The sequence below is a fragment of the Rhinolophus sinicus genome, linkage group LG09, assembly GCF_036562045.2.
Source record: "Rhinolophus sinicus isolate RSC01 linkage group LG09, ASM3656204v1, whole genome shotgun sequence".
NCBI lineage: Eukaryota > Metazoa > Chordata > Mammalia > Chiroptera > Rhinolophidae > Rhinolophus > Rhinolophus sinicus.
This window is the reverse complement of record NC_133758.1, coordinates 102,668,271-102,691,640: the sequence shown is the minus strand read 5'-3', so window position 1 is coordinate 102,691,640 and position 23,370 is coordinate 102,668,271. Positions and strand designations below refer to the sequence as shown.

Sequence of the window (23,370 nt, the reverse complement as noted above, 5' to 3'; positions counted from 1 at the left end):
CTTTGGGCACTTGGCTTCATTGATCTACCTGTGCCTGGTTTAATTGATTTTGTAAAAATGTATTCACCAGTAGGTGTTTGGTCAGACCACACCCCCCTGTGCCAGAGAAGAAAAGCATGGCGTCTTGTTCTGGTGCCAGTTTAAGTTTGGCTGGGATCCTTACCACATTAAGTTTGGTGATAGCACTTAAGTGCACACAAACTGAAACCTGGCCCAATTCATAAAGTAGAGAAAGATATGGAATTAAGTAGTAAAGCCATGTGGGGTGTGGTGTGATTAGTTTTACACTTGTTTTATTGATCTGGGGCTGAGCAAATAGTAGTGGATTCAGTTTAATTCTTGTCTCCCTCTCCTATGCAATTCAGGCCATCACAGAGGGGTGTGTGTGTGTGTGTGTGTGTGTGTATGTGTGTGTGTGTGTGTCTGTGTGTCTGTCTGAATGCATGTCCCCTCAGGAAGATACCGCGTAATTGGGAACAGGCTGAAGACACCAGGTGTTACCTTGGTGACTTGTTTACAACCTGCAGCCTGGCAGTTATATTCCAGGCTGTTTGCTGTTGGAGGATGGGGAAGGCATGTAGTCAAACATCGTTTCTTTGAGTGGGAACCTGTGCTATGTACTCAGTTTCGAGAAGCCAACAGTTAATTTTATTGTTTGCAAGAATTTAAAAACTGTTCTAACATTGTGTGGTTTCACATTTTCACTCTATGTGGAAGTTGATGGAAAACTCTGTGTGTGTGTGTGTGTGTGTGTGTGTGTGTGTGTGTGTGTTTGATACCTGTCCTAGCCACTTGAGGACTCTAGGGGAAGCCCTGGTGGCAGTTTTTCTAGGGGGTCCATATGTACATAAAAAGAGGAAAAAAGGACAATTTGGAGTACTAGTCGGTGATTTGGTGTACGCTGAGTGTTTGCCTCTTAGGGGTTGAGATGGCTATTGAGAGCTTTCTAACTGAAACTGCTTGAGGATTGCTGAGCCAAGATATGATATCTTTCAATTCTGTTCTCAGACAACATTTATCTGCAGAGCAGTTGTAAATCTGCTCTTTTCAGAGGCCCTTTCCCCCAGATCTTTACAGTTGTACCGGGAGGTAAGGTTTGCTTCTGACAGCGTTGAGGGGTAACAGGAGCAAACCCCACCGCCATATGGGATAACTTTCTCCTCCGTGATGACTGGGGCAGAGGCTGATGGAGACGGGACTAATTCTGGGGCTGCCGGAGAGCCGACCTGGTTCTAGGTGGCTGCGGGCGGGGCGGCGGTGGGGTTTAGACCGTGCGTTGGGGGCAGCCACGAAGTGCCCTTTCTCCTCGCGTGCACGGTGGGTTCCACGTTTCTCCTCTCCTGTGGCGAGTGCGTGTCTGAGGAAGAGGAATTCTAACTCACTAGTCCAAGAGGCGAGGGAGGAGGCAGGCTGACCTTTTCTCGTAATCGAATTACTGCCTTTCCCCGAATTACAGGCAGTCTGGAGTCAGTGAAATCGACAAATTCACCGAGGGACACGACCCCTAAAGGAAGGTAGAAGAGGGCTACCGTGCTCGCTAGTTTACCGTTTGCAGGGCTATTCAAAGCACAATAAAAAGCTTCAAATCTCTTTTCCAACCAGCCAGAGGAGGGCTTGATTCGCCCAGGACTTTTTTATTGCTTGCTTTTGAAATATTACCCTGGCTCTGAGCTACAAAGCCGCAGATCCAGTCCCATTTGTCTGGCGAAGGCGCTGCCCCAAACCTAGTGCCCCCGGCTCACAGCTCCGATGACGGGGACCCCGGGGTTTAACACTCCGAGTGTCGAGGGGCGGGGATGGCAGAGTCCGAGCATCTCCCAGGAAAGCCCCCACTAACTTCTCAGGACTCGCTCTCTGCTCTGGGACCCTGCTGCAGGCCCCCGGCACTTCCAGAGGGTCTCCTGTGCCTGGGAGAGGCTGGTTTCGTTGGATTCGAAATAAATGGGCACATTGTGGATTTTAAGGAAGAACCCAGATTTCAAAAACTTAGAAACCTAACCGAGTTCAGTGGGCACCAACAAACTAAGATTGCATCAATTCCACTATAAAGTTCTTAACATATTGTTAAAAAAAAAAAAAAAAGGAAGAAAATAGCAAAGCAGTTCCTACGCATTCCATGTCTCTTTTGAGAAATATTTTTAAAAAATCAATGTTTATTAAATCTTTTTCATTGCCCTAGACTCTTTTTCTGGGATAAGTTTAGGAATTAATACGTTAAGACTACTCTAAAAATACAGATCTTTTCTCTTGCCCAACCTCGGAATCTCCTCCCCCTGGAAAAACAAACAAATAACAACATAGATTTTTCCCTGAAGTTTCACTCTCAACAAGTATTTCCTCAGGGATAGCAGGGATCCTTATTTTAATAATATTTTTTGGGGAGTGTTAGGAAACACTAGATAGAGCACTGCAGCTTTTTATGTTTTCTGTTTTTATAGAAATGAAATGACCTTTTAAAGAAATAACTCTTGGGCTATAATTCCTGCTGTTATTGCTTCCGGAGATAGAAAATAGATCCCGTTTATTTAAACTTGGATTGTAAAATGTAAAATAGGCAATTAAATACTCGTGGACGAGGAAATTAAAGACAAACATTGAGTGAAAGTAACATTAAGCAGACTCTTCACTAATCATCGGGCCAGGGATTCTCCCAAGTACTGAGTCCCGTTGGAGAAATAATCCGCAGTAGAGATGCCATTCCTTCTCTCGTCCCACTTTCTTAGTAGACTTATTGTGACCATCTTAGGGAAGCCAGCGATCTTTTCCAGTTCAGCTAATATCTGGATGTCCAAAGAGTGTCTGCTCCTTTGGGTACAAAAATTTTGAGTTTAAAGGAGAGCGCTTTTCTTTTTGATGTTTCATTAGTTTGAACTCACTTTAGAAATCTGAGTCTAATGTATTGGATTATGTCTCTATGCCCCCCTCTTCGAAAAATATGGACAGCTCAAGGAAAGAGAACCTGGGACACTTTGCTTTCATTGCCTTTTGATACTTTTAACATTAGTCATTAATGGACCTGAAAAAAGAAAGCTGTTTAAAAAATGTATCAATATTAAATTTTAATTCTTTCACTTGTCAGATTGATTTAGTGAAAAATGATCTTGACACATTTACTGTGAATGCGTAGAGTAACAGTTTAATCAACTTTGTGCATTGGATCAAGGTATTTTTCATTTTAATCAAGAATTTAAAATCGATTACATTCTATCTCAAATACTAGGTTTTAAATTGTTAATTATAAGTACAGTTGAAAGACTATTGTACTGCTTTGAATTAATACATGTAATATTATTGTATGTTTTGTTACCATCTTTTTATCAATGTGAGTTAGAAGACAAAGTAGTTAAGTAAAAAGAAAGTAAAACATACAGACATCTATTCAATATGAAATATGGATGGTTTACACTCATATGTATTTAAATTATTTAAATGGTATTCTCAGTATTAGGGAACTCAAAGTGAGACTGGAAATTCTGAATATAAAATTAATTTAGAGTTGTACAATGTTTCAGAAAAAATAAGAATGAGAGCTATTATAAAATCATACCAGTAAGGATTTGTAGGAATTTTATACCAGAGAGAAGTAAAAGACAGAAAAATTTAGAAGTTTACTAAAATTTAAAAACGGACTCTACGTTATATGGAAATGAGGCCATAGAAATCTGATCTTTAGGTTACTCTAGTTTTAAATAGTGGATGAATCTATTTTTGCCACTTCTTCCTTTATTTAAAGAAATATTTCAAGGTGGTAATACCAAGGCAGGAAGCTAGAGCATACAAAACCACACAACTGATTTATCTTTTTATTTGACGGTGGCTGGCCAGAGTGGGTGGGGCAGGTAGGAAGGAGGAGGGTTTGGTTTGGGAATCTGGCTAGAAAAAGGGACTCTTTTTTTCTTTTAAAGCGTTAAACATTGTGTACATCTAAAAATGAATTACACTGGGAAAAACAGGCCCTTTCCAGAGACATTAACTTATATTGACATAATATTGTGAATGACCTGTTCATGCAGGACCTTAGAAAATATTGTAAAATGATAGTAACACATACATAAATGCTCTGTGCTTGCTTTTATATGAGAGAATTTGTTTTATGGGGCACCGTAGTTGATTAAAACTTGTGTGCTTCTTCCTGGTGTAATGATGCCAAACATCCAAATAGCATTTGCTGTGCTAAGCATAAGCAGAGCATACAAATTTTATTAGCTAAGTGGTGAACAGATTTGTCCAACTTAGTATTTGAAACATACTTCAACTGTTATGCTTTGGATTGATAAATAACTGTAACAAATTGTACCGATATTAATACTTATGGGTAGAAATAATCATTGTCCTATTTGTCTCCACAAAAAATGATTCTTTCTTATAATTTGTATCCTGTTTCTTATATTTCATGGTTTAGATGTGGAAACATTTGTAGCAGACATACTGAAAGGGGAGAATTTATCCAAGAAAGCAAAGGAAAAGAGAGAATCTCTTATTAAGAAGATAAAAGATGTGAAATCGATGTAAGTCCCTTACTTGCCTTTTATTACTAATTTCTTACTTAGAAGCAACTTTCTAATTAACATTTCAATAAAGAATTGATTGTCACGGAATTAAATTTTTAATGTTGTAATTTAATTGCTGTTAAATATTTTTAAAGGACAAAATATATTTCCGCTATAATAATTTCTAAAAACTGATGTGTTTATCATAATATCCTTTTTTGTGAAGCTTCTTGAATATGTATTTTTCTAAGCATTCTAGCAAAATTCAACTGTTTATTTTGATTAGTTGAGGATATATTTGGTTTAAATGATAAGATATAGTTAGGTTGAGAATTTTAATGTAAATATGGAAAATAATAATCTCCAGATACTGAAATGAATAAATATAAGTCATAGGTATTAAAGATAAATCCTGATTTTACTACTATAACTTAGGTCTTTAAAAATACTTTTATTATAAATCCGTAAACTTTTTGGAATTGTCATTTCAGAATAGGAAGTAGTTTTTTCCTAAATGTATGTTTATAATATAGATTTTTAAATAGATTTGAATTACTGCCACTGATTGGACCTTATTTTGATTTGTTACCCTCATTTTAAAATATAATGTGTTTTTTTTTGCAGCTATCTTCAGGAATTTCAAGACAAAGGTAAATTTTCAAGTTTGTCAAACTTGAATTTTTTTTCCTTGTAGTGATTTTTCAGTAGGATAATCTAACACGTACTGAAATGTGATCATTGGAATAAAAATTTAAATATCCGACTTGTATACTTAGACTTTCAAGATGAGAGTGCTAGCTCCCCCTGCTGAGAAAAAAATTAAAAAGCATATCCAGAATCTACTCTGCACTGTCTTCTGATGAAGCAATTTTCTGTATTTATCATTCTTAGGTTTTATGTTTCTTAGAGTACATTGTGGTAGAAATGTGTTAGGAAAGGCATTTACTTGTGGTTGCACATGGAATAATTTGGTGAAGCAGAGGTGAGCTACCAACCCAACGCCATTTAACACTGCAAAGGAGACTTTATGGTAGTGATGGGAGCAGGGGGCCTGTCGCTGGGTGCTCCTAGGTAATGTTTCTAAAGGATAATTGTTTTAAAAACAAGATCAATTTTTGTTCGAGAACATGAGTGAAATATTTTTCTTGTGCTGGTTTTTTATCACCCTTGTGATTCTTTTGATGCAGGTAAGTGTATACCATAGAAATTTTCAGTTTCGTTTTTTTTTGGAAATATGTGAGAGTGCTGATAACCTGATTGTCTTCCTTTAGATTCGAGAGGCAGCTGCTTAGTGTACTGAAAACCACATCAGGAAAGGCGTAGGAAGTTCCTACTATTTCATGTCTTCAGTTCTTAAGGGAAACTGGGTATGGCCCTTACTTCCATGATGCTAATTCATAGGTCGTGACCTGAATCCTGTGAATGCTGGTCTGAGGGTCACAACATGAGGTCAGTTAACCTATGTGGAGCTAGGATCTAGATTTGGGGAAAACAGTATGGCGTCTTCTAACTGAGGCTAGCAGATACCACAGAGTAATTAATTTCTCTGCCAGCTGATAAGTGAGAGAGTAATGACAGTTTCAATAAACCAAGTACTTAGCCAGACAAGCCTAAAATCAAACAGTTCAAAGGAAACCACAGTTTCTTTTTACGTTAAATCATCAAGATCATTGTGATTGGAAGGAACGAGAAGATTTTTTTTCCATATTAATCTTTTTAACACTGTTAAGTAAAGAGCAGAGCAGGAGACTCCTCTCCATGAATATCCACTTCTTTATAGCCTACGATGAACTCTTAACTATGGGATTAATCGTGTTGCATTTTGCTCAGTTGAATATAGAACTAATAAATTTATACATTTTAATTATGGTAACTTTTGTACAGTGCACTGTTTGTATTAGATTCTGCCTCTCTTCTTAAAAGGTGTATTTTGTCCCAGTGATTATTTATCAAACTCTCATTGTGACTTAATTATTTTTATACATTGCACAGTTTTAAGCTAAGCAAGCACGATAATATGAAGTCATTGTATGATTGCATATGATTCAGTAATAGGGTAAGAACTTTCCCTTTGGTACGCTGGTTTAGGACTTGTTCAGGTGTGTGGATATTAAAATTACATTACTGAGATACATTCTTTGTCTCTAAAGAAAATGGAAATTTATATAGTATTTGATAGAAATTGAAAAATGAGCCTAGAATAAGAGTTCAAATAACACAGAACTCAGAGATTCCCCATAATCATTTTCCTCTGAATAAGTCATTTGTAGTTCAATACTGCTCTATTGAGTTAACTAATCACCATGGGTGCCTGCTCCAAAGTAAGCCTGTGGATAAATTAGATGTATACCTTGGAGAAATATGAGAAGCTGAGTAATTTTATGCCATTTTACTCTCAAAGTATATTCAGCTTTGTTCTAAAAGGACCATTCTTGTAGTTTGTTAGGAATAATAAAGGGAAGTTACTGCACATTTAATAGTTGCAAAGTAATTACTCAAGATTACATCTTTTTTTCAAAAATAGGAATTTATTAATGATCAGATTCTACATTGAGTAAATTCAGTGCATCTATGTATATTTTGATAGTACTGCTTTTCTTTTCTTTTCTTTTCTTTTCTTTTCTTTTCTTTTCTTTTCTTTTCTTTTCTTTTTTTCATACATTTTCCCCTTGGGTTTTGGATTGTCTTCTTCCAAGGAGACCTGGGCAGATTCCTTTTGGCTGTTTTCCTTCTCTCTCTCTCTCTCTTAGGTCAATATGAGGTCACAATGAAGTAAACAGAGGCTGTTTTCCTCCTTTTTACCTTTGGACTCCTATTTGTTTCACATACTTTTTTTTTCTCCGAAGGATAGTTAAATACCATCTTAATATCATTATTGGGAGGAAAAATGAGCAGGTAGTGAGTTCTTAAAAAAAAAAGAATTAATTCAGATTTATTCATTTCTATTAAGCGAGTTATTAAGTTTCTCTAAGGTACACAGCTGTCTGTTATCCTTTTTTACTTCCCTCCCACATCTCCTCATCCTTTACGCTGTAGATACTAGCCCCCATTGTGAGACTGAACAACACAGAATTCACAGTCTGAAGTATTGCAGTTCTTAAAATTATTTGAATTGATACATTTGTTGAAACATTAAGCTGCATAGATCTTAGAAGATTTATTTTTTAATTTCTATTTTTTTTAGATGAGAGTAGTTTGTATTGGTAGAAACTTATTTTATTACAGTGGCTCCTAGATATTGAAGCTTGTCCATTAAGTTAATTTTCTACTTGCTATTTATATTCATTTCCATGGCAAGCTGTGGTCTTAATACTCCCCTTTTCATTTCTTTAATTTATTAAGGTCTTCATTTTACCTCTTCATATCCTCGAGTCTAGATTCTCCATTGAGGAGGTCTGACAAATTGTGACTTTAGAATAAATGATCAGTTGGCTTTCTAAAATCTTTAATTTTGGTTGTTCATAAGATTTGAATCTAAGCAACTAGAACTCATATTGCTTAGTCTAGTCCCTGTCATTCATTTGTAATATTGCCTATTTTATTTAGAATAGAGAGTTCCTTCTTATATCCGTCAAATATTGTACTTGACAGACTATCAAACCCTAGTTTCCTATTCTTAGTTACCATATAGCTTAGTATTATAATATAAAGTATTCCTGAACATAAGCTTTATGCACTAGTTGTGCTCATTTTAGAATAAATTTAGAATAGAATTATGATTATTTTGGAATTTGTTCTCTGTCACATAATAAAGTCATAGGTCTCTTAAATGTGACTTGCAAGAATTATTTTTGTAATGAAAATGTATTACTAATTGAATAAAAACTGTTATTGACTGAGTATAAAATAAAATTTTCTAATACACAGAGGGTGCCAAAAAAATGTATACACATTTTAAGAAAGGAAAACTGTATTAAAATTGTAATAATATATACTGATAACAAAAGAGGAATACAAGTCACATTTGACTTCTGCAATTACAAGAGGTGCTCAAAGTGGTTACCATCCGCGTCCAGACACTTCTGATTACGGTGAACTACTACTGCTTGAGCAACGCTGACCAAAGTATCCACTTATATACATTTTTTTGGCACCCCAGGTATATTAGGCAAATGATAAACAAGATTTGATTGTAGTTGTATCTTGCCCTTATATTAGTCTTGTTTTACTTCAGTGATGATTTAAGTATGATTATTTTCTTTATAGAATGATTAAGATAATGTGAAGATACCTATGCATGATACATAGCAGGTGTGATTCAACTTCATTTATCAAGAGAATTTAAGTAAATCTTGATTTATAATTTAGTGTTCAAATAGTTTTTGAGGACATTATAAGTTGTTAAAAGAAGGGCATACATATAAACACGAGACAAATATTTCAAGAGAATATTTTTCAAATTTGTAAAATATTAGTGTCTACAGCTTTAAAAAAATGTGACTATATTGATTTCAATTCCCTTTAGATGCCATAGCTAAAAAGCTCTCATTTTCTCCTTTAAAATATTTTCCTCTAATTAAAAAAATTAATAGATGTTTTTCCTTAAGACCTCATTGATATTGTTAAATATGCATAGATTTACTTAGAAAGCAATTTCCTTTGACCTTATTTGTATTATTAAGTTTATTAATGGACTAAATTACTTTTTAAAATAGCAGGATTGTTAAGTAAGAAGGGACCCATTTTGGTTTATTCTGATGGAATCCTTAAGAACAGCAGAAAAGTCAGAAGTTTGGATGACATTTAATTTCCTTTCCTTTCCCCTTGCTAACATAGTATGTAATGTTGAAAATTAGCTCCCCCAGTGAAATCTGAGCAGATAACTTGCAGCTCCCCCCGCCTCCCATCTCTGGCTTTGTAAAAATGTGTTAAGCATGTTCAAAATGACAGGGCCTGTAGTATTAGAAGTATATTTCAGAGGTAGTGCTTGAGAAATGGTATCCTTATTTTACAACTCTGCCTCATATTTGCACCCAATAAATTAGCGCTCCTCTGGCAGAAGAGTTATGAAGAGACTCTTCTTATTTGTGGTGAATAAATCTTTGAAAGTTTTAGAATTAAACTACAGATTCCCTTAAGAAATGACATAAAGTACAGCATTGGGAATATAGTCAATAATATTGTAATAAGTATAATATGTATCGTGCCAGGTGGGTGCTAGACTAATTGGGGGGATCACTTCGTAAATTATATAAATGTCTAACCACTATGCTGTACACCTGAAACTAATATAAAGTAATATTGAATGTCAACTGTAATTGAAAAATAAAAAAAGGTGGGGGTAAGGAATAACAAGTTAAATGCTTGTCTATTTAGTTGTGTATTATTACTTGAGAAATTAGTTTGGACAAATGAACTGAGTGGAAAATTAGAAATTAATTTGTTTTCACTCTAGTAGTTCCTCCCCCCCCTGAAGTTTGTCTTTCATGTTCTGTAAGAGGGAATGATTATCATACAAATTTTAGGTATGTTACTTAGTTTAGTGTTTACCCGACTGTGTTTAAAATAGGGCTGTATTTGACAAAACAAGCAGTAAATTGGTTAAATCAACTTCAGTGGTGGTAGGGGTCATGACTGTTCAGCGGCTGTTGGGCTTCAACTCTAGGCATTTAGGAAAAGCTTAATTGATAAGGAGCCATATGAAACAGGAGGGATCTTAGTGACTTGACCCAACTACTATAAATAAAAAAAATGTTTTGCAGAGAACTATGCTGCTGTGGTACGATGAAGCCTGGGTTTTGCTGTGATATTTCAGTTGCCACTGCAAATGGGAAGGGAAGTCTTGGACCATTGTGTTTTAGACTGTTAACTTTGTATCGTTAATTAAACTTTTGAAAGTTGTGGGATAAATCAAATGCTTTTCTAGGGAAACAAGAAACAGTATTAATGAGCAACAACCCCATAATTATCCTTGTGAGTACATAACAGGGACACATTCATGTCTTTTCTCTGCGCAATAACTTTTACAAAGAAGTATTTTTAAACTGATCATTAATTTTATGACCACAGAAATGAGATGCAAAATTTATGCTGTTGTCATTGGCACAGGCTCAAGGCACCACTGACATTATGTGTGATTGTAATCGAATGGCTGCCAACTAATGATTCTGGAGACATTTCATTTGAGCATGCTTTTCTTCTAGATGTCTGATTAGGCTGTAATGCTTTCAATTATGTCTGTAAATTGTATTGGATACGTTTACCTGATGCCCATCGTTGCTTTGGAGTTCAGCTTTCTATTACATAAACACAAGTTGAACATTTTCCTTTTAATTTATAGAACTCTTTGCAGGTATAGCTGCAAATACTCAGCCCCTGGGGAGAAAAAAAATGCCTTGCCCTACTCGACAGCGACCCCTGTGTTCAATTAAAGTTCCTTATAATGCAGCAGCTCTTTAATGAGTTGAAAAAACTCATTAGGATGGGGAAAAGGGATGGGTCATCACTGGAACAACAGTAAAAGGAAGAAGGCTGTTTTGAAAAATGACCTTTCAACTTAATGCGGGCGAAAAAGGAAATAACTCTGTACCTATACCGCAGAGATTCTTATTCTTTACTTTCGGAGTTAATTCAAAGAAAGCTTAAAAACAAAAAGGAAGAAATGAGTTTAGTAGCAGTACTTCATTTTTTTTTGGTCTTAGATAAATATAAATACCACACATTGTTTTATAAAACAGCATTTCAAATGAGCTGCAGTTCTTAGAATGGGTAAGTTGACAATTTCACGTTAATGTATATAATTCAAACTTTTTTTTTTTAACAAAAACGAAAACCACAGAGATTTTTAACATGTGGGTGACCAATTTGTGTAGAATATTTGTAACTGAAATATTACTGAATTTATAGCTTTAATAATGTTCTTTTTGTGCGTGTGTGCATGAATATAGATTGGTGTGTACATGTGTATATATACATGGACGTACATGTAAAATATATAGTGGACATTATCAAAGGAAAACAAACTAATTCTGATTTTCAAAACTTTTTAAGTTTTAATTTTTTTCTGCTTATTTCCACATAAAGTTTAATAGATTTAAGCCTGAACATTTGAATATTTTTCAAAACCTTTTCCATATAACCATTGGTTTTATTGTTGTAGTTTTATATTCATAATAGTGTAATATACTAAGTGCTAAGTTCTGGTGATGTATTTGAAATATCCTAATACCTTTATTTTCACAGCAAGATTTATGGTTATAATATGAAATATCCTTAGAAAATTCACATCATGAAAATTCTTGTTTATTAAGAATATAAGGATACTCTTGCAACTAAGAGCACTTGAGAATTTTGTGATCTTTCCAACGCATATTCCATGAGCTATCATTCCATGTTCAAACATATTTTTACTAGCGCTTTATGAGGCTCTCTCTTACCTCATGTTTTTTCGAAATCAGAGCACTGTTCTTTCCATAAGAGAAATATTGTAAGGGATCACTGAATGTTCTGAAAAATACTCTGAACATCTCATAAGAAAGAGAAACTAAGATATGAAGAATGAGTAGTATATGTATGTGTTCCTTGGGATTTTAATTGGGGAAGAAACGTCACCATATATGGTGCACCCAGTGGTGAAATCACTGAGAACAGGAAGATCGTCATCTCTCTATTCTGCTCTTATTGTCTTGATGGGAGATATTCCTATCTTTATTTTCAGGATAAGAATGACAAATGCTGATGAAATATCACAATTGTAAGAAAATAGAGATGAATGTTGATTTTGTTTATTACTTTGACAGTGTTGTCTTGAAAGAGGCTATTTCCCCTACCAAATATATGGTGAAAAATAGGTACCCATCAAATGGATGTCAGAGGATACAGATATACTTTTGGAGAGATGAGTAGCTTTAATCTGGACCTGCTCAGCAGCTATGGTCTCAAAGTAATACTGTAGGTACTCTAGCGTTCCTATGGAGATTTTCACCACACTTTCGGGTAATCCCTACGGTGGTTGGTTTTCTCTTGAATTGTTAACAGCTAGATAACAGATAACTAGAATTAACAGTTAGATAACTGATTTAGTATTAAATATATATATTTTCTTTGTTGTTAAATATAGGTGAAAAATGAATGCTTATATATAACTGGGATAGCAAATATCTGATTCACTCTTTTTTAAAAAAATATTCTAAATGAGTATGTGGGAAACACTCAAACCACAAAGTTTAATTGTGGGGATTAAATTACTTCAACCAACCAACCAACCAACCACCCACCCACCCACCCAACCAACCACCCAACCACCCACCCAACCACCCACCCACCAACCAACCAAGCTGGGATTTGAAAATCATGTAGAAAACAAGCTAGAACATTTTACAGTAGATTAAAAATACTTAGTTGCACTTTCAAGAGCAGGAATCCTTTTTGGGAAAAGTTGCTTTAAAACTCATATAAACCTTTTAAATTCAAACAGGGTTATTTACAAATTAGACACCTTCAGTTTTCATTCAGAGAAATGTTACCATTTTTTTAATGTACTCTAATGTTATGGGATTTTTAGTGAAAACGTAAAATGTTCATATGGCTTTGAATTATACATTTCTCATCATAATTTTTCAAATATTGAGTAGGTAAATGGTAGGCAAATTGAAGTATTTTCTCTGTTGTGCTTTCCATGTTTTTTGTGTGTGTGTCATTATTTTGGTTTCATTTGTTTTATTCGTTTATTTTGGATACAGGCTGTTTTACCTTACTTCTACTTTTTTTGTATTCATCTTTATAGAGAGCATCATAATTTTAGAACTTGTATCCTTTTGTACTAGAAATAAGCAGTTGTATACTGACCTTCAAAAACTCCTGCTTTATCTAAATTACAGTGGCTATACATTAAAATAGGACCTGGTTTTTTTTTTGTTCAAAATGTTTTCTTTGTTTTTCCATGACAGTGACTGAATTTAATAGGAAAATTTACCTCTTCTGACAAAGTAACATTTTTTTAAGATGGCTAAATTATAAGAGGCTTTTCTCTGATTCTTTTATAGGTGATGCAGAAGATGGAGACGAATATGATGACCCTTTTGCTGGACCTCCAGACACTATTTCATTAGCTTCAGAAAGATATGATAAAGATGATGAAGCCCCCTCTGATGGTATGTGATATTTTCCCATAGTATATACTTCTTGACACTCTAACGCAAAACAATGTGGTGAGTAGAGATGGTGGTCCTGTCAGAAGGCAGATAAATACAGAGGCTTCAGTTAACTTATCTTTAAGGAACAGAAGAGCTCTCTCTAGTGGTTTTCCTAAGTATGTAGTTCCTTCTTAGGAAATTTTCTTCGCTAGAATTTTTAGAAGAGTGTTTGCATCATCGCATGAATATTATTAGTAAATTTGTTGGTTAATTTAATATTATCAGATTCATGCTTAATTTTATTGTGTTGCTAATGGCTTGTTGTATTATTTATTTTATAAATAATGAAAACGGTTTTTGATCTCTTTTTTCCTGAAAACTTCATACATAATGAGTTCATAAAATATTAAATCAATTATTCCTACATTGCCTTCTCACATTGAGACAGGTTTTCATCAAATGCTTCTTTTAATACACATTTTCATTTTTCTGATTGTCACCTAAAAATGCTCCACATTACGCAGTAACATTATAGTGCTTTGTATTAATTGAATTAGCAATAAAGTTGATTGTTTATCTCTTAGTGATGTTGAAAAACTTGCCAAAGTTATGAAACTTGTTTTTAGTGTAGTATGTGCTTTCTCTGTTACAGCCCGTTGAGTGCGTCTGTATTATAGAGATCTTGAAAGGGTGATAAGTAGTTATAAACTAAGAATGTGTATCGATAAATTAGCCATGCATATTAATTTGTGGCACTCAAAGTTTCACATACACATAGAAATGAAGAATGCCTTCTGCCTCCATATGATGATCAGACTGTGCGGTTCTGTCTCTAAATACAATTGCTGAATGAAAATATGCTTCCTGCAACAGAGCACTCCACATTTTATGTTATCCAGATTATTCCCTCTGGAAACATAAATTGCTTTTATGAGGTATAAAATTATGTCTATTGCAGAACAGGGATAAGTCAAGTACATGCATAAGTGATAAACATTCTAACCACTGATTCAGAACAACACAATCTTTTTTTTTACATTCAGAACTTCATACAGTGTGTAGCAATAATAATCATATCCATTTTAAGTTGAATTTTACATTTTGACAAACATTTAATTTCTGTTTTTAAAGAGATTTCTGTTTCCTATCTATTTTTTTTTAAAGATACTTACTATCCGAAACAGAGCATTACTCTTTCTAAGGTGATCTTCAAAAGCATTTGTACTAGAAAATATTTTATAAATGATGAAATGATATTTCCAGGTAAAACATTGAATTATTATATGAGTTGAACTATTTTTCAGAAACATTACAATGATTTGTTTTGCTTCTCTGTAAAATGTTAGTAAGATAGAAATGAGTATGTGTTTATGTATACATATACAGAGACAGAATATTTATATTCAAGAGAATGTACATATATACATATACACATACACAGAATATGTTCATAGAATATATATATATACACACACATATATATACACACACACATATACACATATATACACACTCAGGATTTCTCAAAATAGCATAAATATTTTGATGTACAAGGAAACATTATGTGCATTCTTTAAAAAAATTGAAACCTAAGAAATCCAACAATTAAACATCTGTGGGAGCCAGTGCTTTGTTAGAAAAAGTGAATTGTTATTAAATTATATTGCATTTACATGATTATTGTGTTTTCTCTTTTATGAATAAATAATTTATATATTTATTTTTATAACCATATATACAGGGAATACATTAATAGCAGAAAAATATTTATTGTTAAAAGATTACTTTATCAGCATTTCAATATTATTTAATAACATTTATGTATAACATTAATTTTTTGTTAAATATTGGTGCATTTTCATTAGTGTTTATGTAAGCAATTCTTAAGCAGATTGAAAATTTAACTTTTAGTATTATTCTTTATTGGTATATAAATGATATCATTTTTGATAGTTTTACATTTTCTTCTAAGAATATTATAAATTAATTTTAAAACCACCACTTGGACTTTAAATTCCCACTCTAAAATATCATCTAGTCATATCAGTTTTTCTCCCTGCACCTTAGATTTTGTATATGTTTTCTTTCCTTTGCTGAATAAATTTACTTTCATTATGTGACCTCAGTCTAATGATATATTAATTATAAAAAGATAATGCATTTAACAATAAGTATAACTAAATTAGCACAGGTCACCCAAAGGCCTTTTGTCAAATCAGATTGTTGTTTTGTCCTTTTGACTTTTACCTTATGGTAGGCACTAACAAAGTATCTGAACTCTGATGGACTATAAACTCTAAACATGATATGTATTTTTCATAATGTTAATGTAATTTTCAAGGTACTGAAAAGGTCAAACCTGCACATCTCTGTGTGCATTCTAAGTCTGTCTTTTCCTTTAATATTTCTTTTTCTCTGTTCCTCTGGTTCAAAAGTTCACTCAGTTCCCAAATGGCTACCTAATTTTCCAGTTATTCCCTCAAGCCATATGTGTTTTGGTTTCTTTATGGTTTATTAGGTACTGTAGGAAAGTAGCATAAGTTATATCTTCTAATGAAATTCAAGCACACTTCAGTGATGCTTCGACTTGATTGCTGGTAGCAATTAAATCAGAGCCAAGGAGAATAATGCATAATCTCACAAGGTCCAGACATCCTATAGAAACTGAAAGGGGATGAAAACAGAAAACAAAAACAAAGTCTCCCAACCCTGCCAGACATGCTGTTGCCAGCCTGCCCCCTCCCTTTTTTTTTATTGGCCAACTGCCTGATTGATAGCAAAATCATAACTTGCTGCATGCTAACAGGCAGAGTTCACGTGTAGGTTATTGTGAGCTGAGAAAGGGTTAGATGGAGTTTTGATTTTCGCATTGGACCTTGGTCCACCAGATTAATGGAATTTCAATGAGAGGCTAGAGTAGCCACAGCTTTGTCAGAGAAACAGATGGAGATTCTATAGTCATGTCTACTCATTAATACTAGTTGCCTGAAAGGTGTGCTGCTTCTCTATACAAAAGAGTTGATATAATTGATTTTTGAGTGGTGCATTGAAAAAAAGTACCTTATTGATGACTAGAATTGTAACATTGATGGTGACAGATTTTTGGATAGTTTGTAGCTTAAAAAATACTGTACTTTGTAATTTTTTTCTTCTCTCTCTTTGGACGTGCTTTTTATTTTTATTTTTTTGGGGAGAAATACATTTTAAGACCAATGGCAAAAAAGGAGAAAATGACACGCTAAATTACCTTTTAAGAAAAAGAGTAGGAGAGTCTGTATTTTATTTATAAATGATTGCATGTCTGCTGTTAGTTTCATTTTGATGTGGTAATAGTTATGTAAAAAAATCATACTTATTAGAAATTGCATTATATTAGCTTTGTGCTTTATCTTTTCTCTGGAAAATTTAAAACAAATCACAATGGGTTCTAGACTGTTACAGAGCACCGTTAGGAGTTTTATGCTATTGTGTGTCTGGATATATTGAAGTGTTAATGGTGCATGTCAGTAATCAGATAAAATTAGACATAGTTGACACTTAAAATCTTAAGGGAGAGTATCCCTTATTGTATACGTTAGAGTGTTTGTTTGGGCACTAAGGTGGTAGATGCAGGGCAGCCTTCAGACACTGTATAATGATTTGGGTTTCCATTTTTCTGTTCTGAAATCATTTTTCATTCATTTTCATCATTTGTGGAAGAAAGCTTCTAACCATACAGCATTGTGGAAAGTCCCTGAGGTGAGGTGAAAGGATTTAGTGAGCTAGAAGACATATCGCTTCTGCCCGTCGATGATAGGTCGAAGGATCCCAGTGGACATTTGCTACAAATCTGATTCAGTCCTAGAGCATAATCACTTTGTGGATAAGAATCTGGAACCTCTAGGGTGTGAATATAGGAAGGCTAAAATGAAGCTAAAGAGATAAAACAGTCATTTATTTCCCTGATATCTTCCTAACTAAAAATTCCCAAGTAACACACGTTACTGAGAACTGTGGGCATTGCAAGGACATAGGTTTATATGAAAAAATATTGATTTAGGAATGGAACTATTTTTTAAAACTTGGAGATAAAGAAAAAAGCCTCATTTGATCATAGCTTATAATAGTAAATAATGATTTTCTTCTTTGTTTGGTATACTTTTCTTTAAGAAAATCCAGTGTATGAAAATTTGGATTTATAAAACATATAAATCACTTATTCCAAAGGATTGCTTTGAAAAGGATTATCTCCAGGATGCCTATAAATAATGAACTCTCACAATGCATCTCAAAGAAGCTTAGCAATAAACCCATCTGTGTGTACACATAAATTTAATGTGTAAATTTTTACCCATTACACATCAAACTTTTGAGTAAGATTTTTTTTGTGTGTGTAAAATTAGGTGTAGCACTAATCCAGCAGAATATGAAACAATGTTTAAAACCAGGCAAAAAAAGGTTCTTTCAATAACTTAACCATTTAGGATAAATGTTTTTCTACAATATTATCATATGGTTTTTGATACTTAAAGTCATGTTTTTGTACTCTGAGAATTTAGATTAGTTTTCAACTTGCACATATCTTTGCATATATAGCATATATCATTGTTGTATTTGTGTTTTTTTTTAAACTTTTTTTGTTATTTCAATATGTCAATTGCTAGCTTGTATGTGTTATAACAGTATAAGAATAATGATTATTTTAGTCCTGTAATGTGTATGGCATAGCTTCAAGTACTTTGGTAGAAGTGAGAGGTTATAGTTTAGGGAAATGCTAAGAAGTAGAAGACATGTTTTTAACACTCAAGATATATGCCGTGTGATTGGAGATATAAAATACACAGATGTGAAATATTTTTATGCTACAAAGCTATATATGAATAAGTAAAAACACATAGCTGTTGAGAATCATCTTTCTAAGTTTTATGCCATTGAATGGGAAAATGTATCAGAATAAAACAATGTGGGCAAATAAGACTATGACAAAGTAGGTTATATGAGAAATATTGCAAAGGTAATAAAACTCAACATTATGAAATACAATGCATCTTTAATACAGTAAATTAGCAGTTATTTATACAGTAGATGAAGAAGGGAGCAAGATACCTTGACAGGACAATGGGGAATTCAAAGATTTAGAATAAGGCAAAGTTCCTATTTTTAAGAGACATGTAAAGAGATGGAAAGACAAGACAATCACCTAAAATAAGGTAAGTAGCAATCTAAGTACTAGTAAGGCAGATCCCCAAAATAGTAACTAGTATGTATTGTACTGTGCTTCCCTGAAAATAAGACCAGATCTTATATTAATTTTTGCTCCAAAAGACGCATTAGGGCTTATGTTCAGGGGATGTCCTCCTGAAAAATCATGCTAGGGCTTATTTTCCGGTTAGGTCTTATTTTCGGGGAAACACGGTAATAGTTAATTGATTTGGTCTATACCAAGGCAAAAAATTGGTATCACTGATTTTCTTCCTTAATTTGTTGACTCAGTCAATTGTATGTTTTGGCACCATGTTGAACAAACCAAAGCATAAACTTTACACTACATTCTGAGAAGTTGTGGAGTAAATTGTGGAGGGGAGGGCCTTTTGTTTAAGTGAGTTTTCCCTGCTTCTCGAGGGTTCCTGGAGAGAAAGTGGGAAAAGATGCAGAAAAGAACATTTGGAGTGGAAATCCAAAAACCAGTTTTCTTACTAATAATATTGCTAATAATTTTGTTGTCAAGGCCGAGTCACTTATCTCTCTGGATTTGTACTTTCTGGTTTGTGAAATGAAGAATTTGGACCAGGAGATTGCTTAGAAGTTGCCTAGATCTCTAAATGCTTGTGTCCGCATTTCAGAATTAGTAAATTTAGTGGTGGCACAGAGGTGATTTGCCTGCAGAAGGTAATAACCAGAGGTGATGTTGAATGGGAAGGAGTGGGAGGGGTCTGGGCAGTGGGAGCTGAATACTGAGTGAAGTTAAGGATTCTACCTTTGATTTGGTCATTAAGACTTTCCCGAAGCAATATACTGATGTGATGAATGCAAATTTGAGGGAAATTGCCCTGGCAGTTTAAACGTATGATGAATTAAGGCAAAGAGACCATCTAGTGGAAGCAGCAAGCTAAGTGCTTTGCTACATTATTTGTAATCTTGACAGCCTCTCTGTGAGGTAGATATTATCACTATATGACAGTTGAGGCAGCTCGAGGATGGAGAGTTTTAAATGATTTGCCCAAGGTCACGTAGCTACTAAGTGGCAGAACTGAAATTTGAATTCATGTCTGTCTGAGTCCAAGGACCTGTTCTGCTCTCGAAACCACTCTCCGTTGCCTCTTCCCCAGCTAGGATACTGTTGCTTTTGGGGGTGTTGATGAGAGCCAGGGTTAGTGTGGTGGACATTGCATTGAAAAGGAAGGGATTTCTAGCTCCTTTCTGCCCAAAGTCTGGTTGGCAGACCGGCAGGATCAGTGTCACCTGGGAGCTTGTTAGAAATGCAGAATCTCTGTCCCCACCCAAGACCTACTGAATCTGAATTAGCATTTTAACAAGATCCCCAGATACACATTCAAGCTTGAGAAGCTCTGTTCTTCAGGCATTTATCATATTGGCCCACACAGCTAAGGAGCATGAGCCAGACCATGCCCGTTGCTCTTGGGCTGTTTGTGCAAATGGGTGACCTGGCATGGCAACGGGGCAATGCCTTGAAATAGATAACAAATATCCTTCTAGTGTACACCTGCCTTAACTTCCAGCACTCTTCTGGGGTCCCTCAGCACCCTAATACTTGGCTTCCTTGGCTGCACAGGGCCCTCTCCCGAGACTGCTGTCTGTGAGTAGTTGTCTCATTTTGGAACCTGTTTTCAGTGGCATTTCCCTGTCAACTCCAAGTCTGGGTTAAGCACATAGGAAAGGTTCTGATCAATTACTCCTAGGAATATTTGCACATCAATAGAGGAAATGCCTTAACCCGAGGGAGTTAAGTCCTACTCATAGATCTTTAGGTATCAGTCTCAGGCCAGTGCTGACGATGTTTTTGGCTGTTGCAGAGTACCATGTCTCACAATGTTTAAGCACAGAGCAGGCTTTTCTTCCTTGCTGGCATCTGTGGATTTGACCTGCAGACTTCGGAGAAGTGGCAGTGGAGAGCTCCCTATTTGCAGGTGTGTCTCCTGTTTGAGTCAAAGTATGAATTTAGAGTTTGACAATGGAAAAGCAAAGATTCTTTAAGACACTGGACTGACCCATTTGATTTTAGAGGAAGGCATGCTAGCCTAGCACAGGATTCCAAAGAAAGCGTCCTTTCTCTACAAGTACCTTAGAGGGGGCTGTGCTGGTGGTTGGGGGAGCATCTATAAGAATGGAAACGTTAAACAATCTTTAATTAATATTTATTGGGAAGCAAGTCTGGCACTGAACTAGGTTTATTCAGAATCAGATTATTTCCTTTAATTGGCTCAAAACTGCCCTGTGAGGGAGACAGTTTCCGTATTTTGCTGTTGTGGAAACTGAGCTTCAGAAAGGTCTAGGTCTCTTGGCCAGAACATCCAGCTCGTAAGCAGCAAACATCACCTCCTTTGGCCCTTCCTTCTATGTCGTGCTACTTAAAAAAAGTAGACTAGTTTTTTGTTTTTTTTTAATTAGAAGAGATATGCTATGATTAAAAATGAAAAAGAACAGAAGTGTGTGCAATAAAAAGTAAGAGCCCTCTTTTCCACCCGACCCTGGCCCCTACATCTGCTTCCCAAAGCAGCCACTTGTTACAGTTCCTTCTGTTGGTACCACAGTAGCTGTGGACACTGTACTTCTAGTTTTTGTCTGATCACCTTGAACAGTGTCTGTTGTCTCCCTCTTATGATGGTTGGTTCTTCACATGTCCTCTCCCACTTCTGCTTCCTGTTTTTTTTTGTTCTCTTATTTTTAGTTCTTTTTGTGTTTGCTTTCGACTTAAGTAATGTTCTTCCTAGTTTGTAATGTGCCAACCTCAGTGCCTGTTGACTCTTTGTTATTAAATGTGTGCAAGTCAGTTATTAAATGTGTGCAAGTCACCCCTGCTTCTCCTATCCATTAACCCCAAAATTATTCTAGGGACCCTATACTGTAAATATAGTTTAAACCAAAACATTAGCTTGTGAGTCTAATAATAGAATATAAAACTTCTTATTTACCAAGAAAGTATGCGAGAACTGCTAACTCATGCCTCCATACTTGACAATATGGCTTTCTTACACTTCTAAAGGATGGTAGTTATCCGTTGGCCTTAGGAGTCAAAAAATTGGTGCAACTCCAAACCTTCCATCTCTTCTCCTACTCTTCAACTCCAGTTTTGTTAATTAAGTTATATTTGTATTGTTACGGCCTCTAACAGTTATATTTGATTCTCCGAGTTCACTGTGCTTTGTCTACAAGTTGGATTGTAAACATTGGTCCTTGTCATTCATGTTTATTGGTTTTCCTCAACTGTCCGGAGAGCCTTGGCTATTGACTCATGTTGATGAGTGAAAGACCCGGTTGAGTAGTGTATGTGAGTAGCTGGGGGCGGGGCGGGAGGTGGGGGTTCCTTTGCTTTTGCATGTCTGTTATGCCAGCCTTTCCCTTTTAATGGGAGGTCTGAGAGGGGGGTTGAGGAAAGTAAGGAAGCCTTGCTTCGAAGCAGCCTGCCTACAAGGCATCTTAGTGAGGAGCAGAGAGGCAGAACGGGACCCTACAGCTGTCAGAATAAGTAGCACATTACTGAGGGGGAAGTTGAATGCTTTTATTTCATTCCTAGTTACAGGTTTTTTTAACCCCTTGTGGTTTTTTTTTTGTGTGTGTGCGTGTGTTGGTCTGGGGGCAGTCTCAAACTCTCTGAAGCTCTGCTCAGCTTTCATCCCAGCTTTAGTTCCCTCCCTGGGACCCCTCAGAGGGCTAGTGCACTTTGTTTAGAGAGCGGAGTTCGGGATTTAGTTCGAGCACAAATGCCTTTACAGCTAGCTGCTTTGGACTGGAGCGTTCTAGCTTCTTTGATTCTAGTTCTTTAAGGAGTGACCTCCTCACCACCCTGTAATTCTGCTTGTAGCATTTCCGAGGCTTCTTTGGGAAAACTAGCACTTACTCTCCTTGGTGTCCTGGCCTTTGGGATCCTCTGCTGTGTCTTCGTCACTCCAGCCTCATCTGCCTTCCAGTTGCTGGGAATTACTCAAAATTACCCATTGAAGATACTCTTTCTTGATTGCCAATGTTATTAAGGCTTTAGTCTTTAAAAACAGCAACAAAAAAGAATTTCAAGGGGACTCTTAGGAGGAAAGGTTTGTACTCAGTCTATGTTCCCTTTTTAATGGTACCAGGAGGCCGCTTTATTCTAAAACATTTTCACAACCATTTCACAACTGTTCCAGTGATCTGTTGGCATCATTCCTTGGGGAAGAGGTATACTGCCTGGCTACAGATCAAAGGTAGTCCAAATACGTATGTCAATCAAGCTTAGATATAGTCACTTGGACTGAATGCTAACTTTCTAGAAGAACCCAGATGCTATAAGCAATAGTAAAAAACTATCCATTGGCCTAAAATAATTACAATCTTACTGTGTGGATACAAGACACAATGCCTAATAGTTGGGAGCCATATAAACTTTGTTCAAATACAAAAATGTGTGCCATTGACACTCAATACTCTAGGAGGTCAGAAAAGGAAGAACCTATTACAAACTGGTGTCAGTGAATGTTTTATGGAAGAAATTGGAGTTTGAACTGGAACTTAACAAGGATGGGTAGAATTTTAATTAGTAGACGTGGAGGGGAGAATGCTTTTCAGATAAGCTGAGGGAATGGGGACAAAAGGCAATGGAACTGGAAATAGGC

The 23,370-nt window shown here is 35.4% G+C and overlaps 1 protein-coding gene across 1 annotated transcript in view; it reads left to right on the top strand.

The window, feature by feature from the left end:
• SKAP2 (src kinase associated phosphoprotein 2) overlaps positions 1-23,370 on the top strand; it is a 164,438-nt gene that overhangs the window by 5,521 nt on the left and 135,547 nt on the right. The window contains exons 2-4 of the mRNA XM_019726141.2: positions 4,403-4,508; positions 5,115-5,140; positions 13,475-13,582. Of these exons, the coding sequence (XP_019581700.1) occupies positions 4,403-4,508; positions 5,115-5,140; positions 13,475-13,582 (240 nt within the window). The remainder of the gene's footprint in view (positions 1-4,402; positions 4,509-5,114; positions 5,141-13,474; positions 13,583-23,370) is intronic.